Here is a 10,000-nt window from a genome sequence, read left to right on the forward strand (position 1 = left end):
GAAGAAGAAGAAGAAGAAGAAGAAGAAGAAGAAGAAGAAGAAGAAGAAGAAGAAGAGTTGGATTTATATCCCCCCTTTCTCTCCTGTAGGAGACTCAAAGGGGCTGACAATCTCCTTGCCCTTCCCCCCTCACAACAAACACCCTGTGAGGTAGGTGGGACTGAGAGAGCTCCGAGAAGCTGTGACTAGCCCAAAGTCACCCAGCTGGTTTGTGTGGGAGTGCCCAGGCTAATCTGAATTCCCCAGATAAGCCTCCACATCTTAAGTCTTCCATAAAGCTGAAAGCTGTAGCTATCACTCAGCAGAACAGAAAAGAGAACTCCATTGCATTAAGTCATAGAAGTGACATAACAAATTTCCCTCTAACCACCCTCCTTGGCGACATTAGTTTGCAAGATACCCTGTTTCTCTGAAAATAAGACAGTGTCTTATATTAATTTTTGCTCCCCAAGATGCGCTATGCTGCCAATAACTCCCCAGCGAGTCAGCTGATTGGTGGGGGTGGCAGTAGGGGCGGGGCTGGGCAGCCCAGCTTCCTTGACTTTTGTACCTGACTTACATTCAGAGCCTTGACGGTGTAGTCTTCAGGAGAACAGTCGCTGCGAAGCCTCTCCAAGATCACGGTGTCTGCCCCTTTGGTGTAGAGCTTGATAGATCCCTCGGGATCTCGGACTTGAAAAGAGACCACGCCCATACGTTAGAGAAATGGGAATCATTTAGAGAAAAGATGGACATGTGTGGGGGTGAGGCACATGATAAAATTATGTCTGGGGTGGAGAAATGAGAAACAGAGACCAATTACTCACTGCCTGCTGTTTCCTCCCCTCCCCCACACTCCGGAGCGAAAAGATGCACCAGAAGTGCTCTGGCTTTCCCTGTGGGAAGTGAGAAGCATGCGCGGGGCAAGAGGAAACGCATCAGGAGAAGGAATTTTGCCCCAACACGCCTCCTTTCTCGGTGCACTGCAAAGAAGAAGTGTGTTGGGACAAAATTTCTTGCCCCAATGTGCTTTCGGTACCACCGCACCCCCCCCCCCCCGAGCGCCAGCGGGTAATTGGCCAGAGAGACCTTTCATGAGGCCTCTGCAAATTATTAGAACTACCCCTCCCTCCCCTCCCTTGCATGCCACCCCTCCCTCCCCTCCCCTCCCCTCCCCTCCCCTCCCTCCCCTCCCCTCCCTTCCCTCCCCTCCCCTTGTATGCCACCCCTCCCTTCTCTCCCCTTCCTCCACTAGGTGGGTGGGCCATGTCCAGTGGCCGGGCTCTCTCCCTCCTCTCCTTGCATGCCACCCTCACTCACTCATTCCACTCCCCTCCCTCTCTCCCCTCCCTCACTTCCCTTCCCCTGTATGCCACCCTCCCCCTCCCTTCCCTTTGCCTCCCTCCACTAGGGTGGGCTGGCCTTGTCTGCCAGGCCCCCTCCCTCCCCTCCCTTGCATGCCACCTGTCCCTCCCCCTCCCTTTGCTAGGGTGAGTGGGCCATGTCCAGATGTTGTCCCCCTCCCCTCGCATGCCACCCCACCCCACCCCTTCCCTCTCTCTCCTTCCCCTCCCTCAGCTAGGGTGGGTGGGCCATGTCCAGATGCCTGCCCCTCCCTCCTCTCTCTTGCATGTCACCCCTCACTCCCTCCCCTTCCCTTGCATGCTATCCCTCCCCTTCCCCTCCCTCTGCTAGGATGGGTGGGCCATGTCCAGATGCCACAGGCCCTCCCTCCCCTTCCTTGCATGCCACCCCTCCCCCTCCCTTCCGTTCCCCTCCCTTTGCTAGGGTGGGTGGGTCATGTTGAGATTTTGGGACCCATCCCTCCCCTCCCTTGCATGCCACCCCTCCCTCCCATTCCTCCCCTTCCCTTCCATGCCACCCCTCCCCTCCCCTCCTTCCCCTTCCCCTCCCTTTGCTAGGTTGGGTGGGCCATGTCCAGTTGCCAGGCCCCCTCTGCAGGGAAGCCCTGGATTCATGCAGGAGGTTCTGGGTAATGAAATACATTTGGGACAGCCAAGAGACTTCTTCACACAAAATGGCAGGCTAGCTTGAGGAACTCACAGCCACAGGGTGTCTTGGTGGGTTAAAAGGGACTGAGAGAAATTCACAAAGAAATTCTCCACCTTGTTTGGAAGCAGTAAACACAGACTTCTGGACAGATCTCTGTTCCGTTACCGCTTACCCAGAACTGACATTCGTTTGCGCACGCTGTTGAAATCCAGAAGCGCTAGCACTTTATAGGTTCTCTCCTTGCCCAGCTCACTGATGGTGATAGTGTCCTGGGTTCGGGAGAGAAAGACATATCCCAAGTTCCTGGCCGCCGTCACGAGAGCTTCTTCATCTGGCGAAGCCGCTTGGTAAATTAGCTGATCTAGCAGGAAAGAGAGACATAAACTTTGCTTCAGGGGGTGGTGGGAGATGGGCCCTACTCTTTTGGGGGGCCCATAACATTCAACCCCCAGAAGCAAAGTTTACCAAACCTGGATGGTGACATCAAGAGATTCTCCTGAAGATACCCTGTGGAACGCTGTTTGTGGCTTTTTGCACCTAGAGAGAAATGCTGCACCTCCACTTGGCCCCCTCCCCTGGAGAATTTCCCCCCCACTGGCTTGCATTGGAATGCCATAATTCTCCAGAGCCACCAAGAATCTCCCCAAGCTCTCTAGTCTCTCCCACCATAGGAACTTGAAGCATGCTTACATGTTTCCACCTCACCACTCCCTACTCATTGAGAGCCCTGCTCGAGCAGTCACTGGACACTGTGTAATAGGCTTCTCTCTACCTCTGAAATGCCAGCCACAGATGCAGGCAACTTGTTAAGAACAAGATCTACCAGACCACGGCCACACAGCCCGGGAAACCCTACAGAACCACTTAAAATGAAGCCATTCTGCAACACACTTCAAGCAAGGGGCACACTTGGGGCAGAGGAAGGGAAGGTTTTTGTTGGGGACTTGGGAGGAAAAGTTTTTTTTTCATTGGACGACTTAAAAAAAAAACAAGTTGGGCCATCCGAGGCCCGATTCGGTAATGGCACAAAATCAGACGCCATTGATTCGGATAGCTCTGAATCAGATGCCACTGATTCGGACCTGGCTCGATCCGAATCTGCCCGAATCAGAGATGATTCAGACCGAATCATTGATTTGGCTGATCCGAATCGCCAACCCTATTGGCCACCCTCCCCCTGCTCTAGGAAGCACCACCAAACATTCCCCATTTCAATTTTTGATGATGGCTTCGGTTCTTAGCTTTGTCGGTTTGTTTTGTATGGCATACACACCTTGGGCGGTGTAAACACGTGATGTCTGTAGTGTTTGAACCCAGAAGATATGCTTTCTCTCTGCATACGTGTTCACAAGGGGTATTTACGCCTGCGTCAACTTCACGTATACGCTTTACATGAACAACATTTGCACCAGGAAACAGAACATGCACGGAAAATAAAGAACCAGGGGTTTGGCTGGCACAAAGGAAGAAGCAAAACCACAGCAGGGATTTGAAAGTTGAAACAGCAGAGATGAGAATTTGGAAATCTTTTCCCCAGATATTCATATCTGGCCCTCTGCGTTAGTTTCGTAATCTGAGGCAGCTGCCACTATAGTTAAAAGAAATATAAATAGTTGTGGAAAGTAAAAGCGCAACAGAAAAGCAAGGCATTCCAGTTCTCTCCTCTCACTTTCTTTCTCTTCCACCATGACAGTGTGGCAGAGGGCCAGCAAACGCAAGAATTCCCTCAGGACGGGGCTGTTGTCTTGCTGGATGGCATTCATCAGCAAAGGGTCGTAAAATTCCAGCTTCCTGTCCCAATGTTTGTTCCAACTGAAGAGGGATTCCTGGAAGAAACACCGAAGAAGTATTAGGGATGGATCAGCCCCAGCACAAATAAACATCAGGAATGGGGATATCGATATTTTCTGGGGGATATTTTCTGGGGGAAGACAGGGGAGAAATGTTTTAATCAATAATAAAATATTGTGTTGCATAAAGCAGTGCTTTTGATTTGGTGGAGTCATCCCCCCCCGATCACACCTCTAAATCTGCCAAACTTCACCCCCTGACATATCCAGATCCACCTTGTTCTACCTTCTGAACTCCAAATGCAACAAGCCCCTCCCTGACAAAAATCCCTCTCTGGCTCCACCCCAGTCCTGCCCGCTCACAAGGTTCCAAACTAGGCAAATACTAGGAGATTTGAGGGGAAGTACCTTGGGAGTGAGGAGTTTGGGAGGTGATGTCACTTCCTAGTGACAGGCTAAGATTTTCACCTAATCTCTATGGTAAAGGCAATAGGAGAAATTCCTAGAGCATCTCTACAGCAACCATTTTTTTTCTTCCGCTCCTCAATGTCTCAAGGGCAGGCAATAGAGGCTGGAGGTAGGGAATTCCTCGCTAGGTCCCGGCATCAGGGAAGCCTATTTCCTGCCTTGATACTTTAAGACTTTCATTTCTCCTATGCTAATATCATAGAGACTAGGTTGAACAAATTGGTGCCTGTAAAAATACTAAAGGCAGAAGCTGGTTGGGGAACTGTGAGCAAGTTAGAACTGCTGCAGGCCGGCAACCTGCTACTGGTTTTTAGCAAGGATTTTTCTCCTTAGCTCTGAGAAAAAACTGAAGGTTTCTAGAATAGAATAGAATAGAATAGAATCTTTATTGGCCAAGTGTGATTGGACACACAAGGAATTTGTCTCCGGTGCATATGCTCTCAGTGTACATAAAAGAAAATACATTTGTCAAGAATCATAAGGTACAGCACTTAATGAGATTTATATCATATAGAGTCCTAGTAAGCTGTAATCAGGAAACTGAATCAATAGTAAAAATAAAGGAAACATAAAGATGTAAAAAATCATAAAATAAGGAGAGTAGAAATGTCAGCACAGGGACTATAGTCATACAGATCACTAATTGGGAGGAGATGCGGGTAATAGGAATGATGAAAGTGAAAGTAGTGCAGTAATTATATAATAAATATATAATAAATAGATTTGACATTATCAGAGGGAATTATTTGTTTTAACAGAGTGATTTGGGTGACATTAGGGAAAAAAGCTATTTCTTATAAGGTCTAGTTGTCTTGAGGTGTGCGAAGTGCTCTGTAGCTGATCGTTTAGGAGGGTAAGAGTTAGAAACAGTTTATGTCCAGGATGCGAGAGGGTCAGTAAATATTTTTCCACAGCCCTTTTTTGAGCCCGTGCAGTTATACAGGTCCTCAATGGAAGGCAGAGATTAGCAGCAGATTGTTTTTTCTGCAGTTCCTGATTATTCTCTGAGAGTCTATTGTCGATCTTGTTGGAGTTGCAGAACCAAACCACACACAGTTATAGAGGTGCAGTGATGAGCCAGACTCAATGGAATTCCTCTGTAGAACTGTAATCATGCAGCAATCCTTGGGCAGTTTGAAGGCTTCCTGAGATTGGCGCTTATGAAAAGAGACATTCTTTGTTGTATTGCTTTTTTTAATGACATTTTTTGATATTAAGAGTGACCATTTTAGAGTCGCACTGTAGATATGAGTGGAGCCTAGAAATTTAAAGGTCCTCCTACTGTTGGGATACTGTGTTGCTCTGAAGGTATTGTGAGGAGGAGGGAGTAGGATGGGAGTGGTTTCTCCGAGAATCTACCACCATTTCCTCACAGTTTTAAATTAATGTTCCAGTTCCTAAGATTATTTCAGCCAGGTGGCACCACGAGGGCCTAGTTGTTCAACCTCCCGCTTCTGTATCTGCAGTTTCATCAAGTTATCTCGAAGATGAGACCCTCAAATCACTGTTGTATCATCCTGCAAGATTTCCTCCAGTATTTTAACTTAAGATGGATCATTTTGAGATTGCAGTCATTGGTATACCAGAGAGAAGAGAAGTGGTGAAAGTACACAGCCTTGGGGGGCCCCTGTGCTCCATGTTTACAGAGTGTCTGAATTGTAATTTTTTCCCTGCAAGCTTCACACTGCTGTTTCCTATCTATTGGGAAGCTTGTGATCCACGTACAAATATGCTCCAGGAGTTACTGCTAGCTGATTTAGATTTGGTTAGAAGAATGTCCGGTCTGATAGTATTGAATGCTGAACTAAAGTCAACAAAGAGGACCCTTGCATAGGTCTTTTAGCGATTCAAGATGCTGTAGGATATAGTGCAAAGCCATATTAACAGCATCATCTGTCGATCTATTTGCTCGGTATGCAAATTGCAAGGGGTCCAACAGTGGATCCGTGATGGTTTTCAAATGGTACATCACTAGCCTTTCAAAGTTTTCATAACTACAGATGTTAGAGCAACTGGTCTGTAGTCGTTCAGTTCCTTGATGGAAGGCTTCTTCGGCACTGGGACGATAGTGGAGTGTTTGAAGCAGGAAGGAACATAGCACATCTCTAGTGATTTGTTAAAGATTTGGGTGAAGATGGGGGCCAATTGGACAGCACAGACTTTTAGGCAAGAAGGTGTTATCTTGTCTGGGCCTGGTGCTTTTCCAGGCTTCTGTCTGTGAAATAGATCTTGCACTTCCTTTTCTGAGATCACTAGGGGTTGTAAACCCAATGAAATGGGTTCAGTTATAGGAAGTTTGGCTATTGTTGGTGCATCTGAGATAGAGGTTGTGGAGAAAGGTGACTGTAGATTGTTTTCAAACCTACAGTAGAACACGTTCAGGTTATTCAAGCCAATTGCTGATTTCCTTCAGCTTGGGAAGGTGGTTTACTGTAACCTTGGTGATATTTTGAGAGTTTTCCACATGTTTGCTGTTTACGTTTGGTGAAAACTGATTTTTTATCTTTTCAGAGTAGTTTCTTTTTGATGCTCTGGTCTGCGTTGTTAATACATTTCTGGCCTGATTGTACAGCATTCCTATCACCCTTTCTGTAGGCCTCTTCTTTGGGCACGTAACTGCTTAAGTTTAGCTGTGAACCAAGGTTTGTTGTTACTATATATACGCAAGTTCCTGATTGGTATACAAAGATCTTCACAGAAGCTGAGATATGATGTTACAGTATCTTTCGTGAGTTCATCCAAATCTGCAGAGGTGTCTTTAAAAATATTCCAGTCTGTACAGTCAAGACAAGCCTGCAGCTTTAACTTTGCCTCTTCAGTCCAAGTTCTCACTGATTTAGTTATTGGTTTTGTGGCTTTAAATCTTTGTTTGTAAGCAGGTACAAGGTGAATCATGCAATGATCAGAATGGCCTACAGCTGCTCGTGGTAAAGACCGATAAGCATCTTTCAGTGTTGTATAGCAGTGGTCTAAGATATTCTTGCCTCTGGTGGGACAGTTGACATGCTGAAAGTATTTTGGTAGGTCTTCCCTTAAGTTTGCTTTGTTTAAATCTCCCAAAATAATAACCAGTGAATCAGGGTATTTGGCTTCAGCCTCCATAATCTGATCGGTTAGAGTTCTTAATGCCTTTTTTTACAGATGCTTGTGGATGAATATAAACCAAAAAAAACAGAACTGAATTTATCTCTCGAGGGGAATAAGAGGGTTTTTAATTAATAAGTGAGGACTTCAAATTTTCATGACAGAATTTTGAATTATTGTTATGTCTTGACACCAGCTTTGTTGATGTAAATACATAATCCTCCTCCTTTTTTTCTTCCCTGATAATTCTGCAATCCTGTCTGAACGAAATATCTGAAACCCCGGTATGCACATGCTATTATCATCAATGCTCTCATTTAGCCAGGTTTCAGTAAAGCATAGGGCAGATGCGTTGTAAAAATCAGAATTGCATCTGTTTAAAAGAAGTATTTCATCTATCTTGTTGGCAAGTGAGCATAAATTGGTAAGAAAGATTGAAGGGAGCGGGGTTTTTTTAATTCCCTTATTCCTTAGTCTATTTAAAATTCCCGCCCTTTTACCTCTTCGTCTCTGCCGCCTGTGCTTGTTTTTGCTGATCTGTTGTTGCCGGGAAATGGCTGCCTTCTGTGCTGAAATTTCCTCCATGGTTGTAAAGATCTGTTGTTGCCGGGAAATGGCTGCCTCCTGTGCTGAAATTTCCTCCGTGGTTGTAAAGACAGATAGGGGTAAAGTTGCAGAGAGCCACTCCTTAAGGAAACGTTCCCTAATTCTTAGCAGATGGTCTCTGGAGTATGAAATTCGTTGTAAATTGCAGGAAATAGTAGAAAATTTCTAGTGGAAATTAACTGGATAGCAGCTAGGTTGGGTTGCAGGAAATGGAGTGGAAGCATAGATTTTTTAGGGATTCCTAGAGAGGACTGATTGCCACTTCTAAGTTTCCCTTGGAAGTGACTTCATGCTGTTGGCATGAAGGATACTTGTTTATTATTCTCCCATGGGTGGGGGATCCAATATTCCTGGTAGTATACTAGCACAGATAATTAGGATCAAAAGGTTATGACATATAGAACACATACTCACAGAAGCCTACAGCTGTTATAAGGTGGGAGGAAAAGGGGTGGAAATGTTATGAAGTGGGAAATGTTATAAGGTGGGATATTTAACTGGCTGTTATAAATTTTCCAGACTGTGTGGCAAGGACGTAGGTAAGGGGGGGGTTCTTGGGTTCAACCCCCCCCCCATTCATGTCCGAAGCTCCGCCCACCCGTTTGTGGGTTTTAAAAGATTTTTTGTGTTTTTCGGTTTTTGGCCTGCAGGGGGCACATTGTTTAGGCTAGCAGCACCAAACTTTCAGGAATTGTTTGGGAGAATCTACTGATGATACTACCCAGGTTTGGTGAGATTTGGTTCAGGGGGTCCAAAGTTATGGACTCCCAAAGGGGGTGACCCCATTTTCCATTGTTTCCAATGGGAGCTTATAGAAGATGGAGGCTACACCTTTGAGGGTCCATAACCAAACTTCACCAAACCTGGCAGGTATCATCAGGAGGGTGGCCCCACCCCTGAACCCCCCCCCCCCAATAAAAAAAATCTATACCTACTTCCCTACGTGTGTGGCTGTGGCCTGTGGCTGGAGAAATTTTAAGAGCTGAAACCACCAGACCACGACCACACAGCCCAGAAAACCCACAACAGCCAGTTGATTCCGGCCCAGAAAGCCTTCAACGATACATTGGGGAATCGTAAGTTTAAAAATTGAATTGTGGTGGAAAGAAGCAATTTTACAAAAAGGGGAGGGATGAGAGCAGCTGAGTTTTGACCAGGACGTGACATCACACCCCTAATGAGTTTGTTCTGCTCCCAAGAAATAATCCTCCCTAAACACTACCCACAAATGTCCAGGAATTTTCTGAGTCAGCCATTCAGCTCACGAGCAGCCCTTGCTGATTCTGCTTAAGAAGGTTTGGTATCTCCAAGCTTCCACCATTCCTGTAGGCTCTTAACTCTATGGCTCTCCAGAAGGGAAGCTGGAAACACCTCAATAAATTTGCATACAGGCTAACTTCTTCCCAGTGCAAGGAGACCTCCTGTCGTTTCTGTTAGCTTTATACAAGCCCCAGGGATCTCCTGTTCTCTCTCAGTCTGCCACCCCTCCTCCTTGAACAACCTCTCCTTTAAGAAGAAGAAGAAGAGTTTGGATTTATATCCCGCCTTTCTCTCCTGCAGGAGACTCAAAGGGGCTGACAATCTCCTTGCCCTTCCCCCCTCACAACAAACACCCTGTGAGGTAGGTGGGGCTGAGAGAGCTCTGAGAAGCTGTGACTAGCCCAAGGTCACCCAGCTGGCGTGTGTGGGAGTGTACAGGCTAATCTGAATTCCCCAGATAAGCCTCCACAGCTCAGGCGGCAGAGCTGGGAATCAAACCCGGTTCCTGCAGATTAGATACACGAGCTCTTAACCTCCTATGCACAATGTTTGTTCATTTATTTAATCTAATTTATATTTCACATACCAATGAGTTGCCATGGCTGCTCCTGTTCGAACCTGCAAATGTTTTTGAAAAGGAGGAAATATATTAAGTGAATGATCCAGATGGGCACATGTCTAACACAGATAAAGGGAGTTAAAAACAACAAAGTAATATTGAAATCCATATCCTATTCTTCACTCTCTACAAAGAATATGGTGACTCGGATTTTGACTGACAACAGCAACAAACTTCTTTA

General features: G+C 46.1%; 1 protein-coding gene across 1 annotated transcript in view; it reads right to left on the reverse strand.

Annotated features, from left to right (window-relative positions):
• LOC125433264 (phospholipid-transporting ATPase IK-like) overlaps positions 1–10,000 on the reverse strand; it is a 23,246-nt gene that overhangs the window by 252 nt on the left and 12,994 nt on the right. Inside the window, exons 6-9 of the mRNA XM_048497765.1 lie at positions 9,787–9,818; positions 3,662–3,818; positions 2,165–2,353; positions 560–672 (exon numbers count right to left, since the gene is read on the reverse strand). Coding sequence (XP_048353722.1) covers positions 560–672; positions 2,165–2,353; positions 3,662–3,818; positions 9,787–9,818 — 491 coding nt within the window. The remainder of the gene's footprint in view (positions 1–559; positions 673–2,164; positions 2,354–3,661; positions 3,819–9,786; positions 9,819–10,000) is intronic.

The sequence above is a fragment of the Sphaerodactylus townsendi genome, linkage group LG05 (assembly GCF_021028975.2).
Source record: "Sphaerodactylus townsendi isolate TG3544 linkage group LG05, MPM_Stown_v2.3, whole genome shotgun sequence".
Classification (NCBI taxonomy): Eukaryota; Metazoa; Chordata; class Lepidosauria; order Squamata; family Sphaerodactylidae; genus Sphaerodactylus; species Sphaerodactylus townsendi.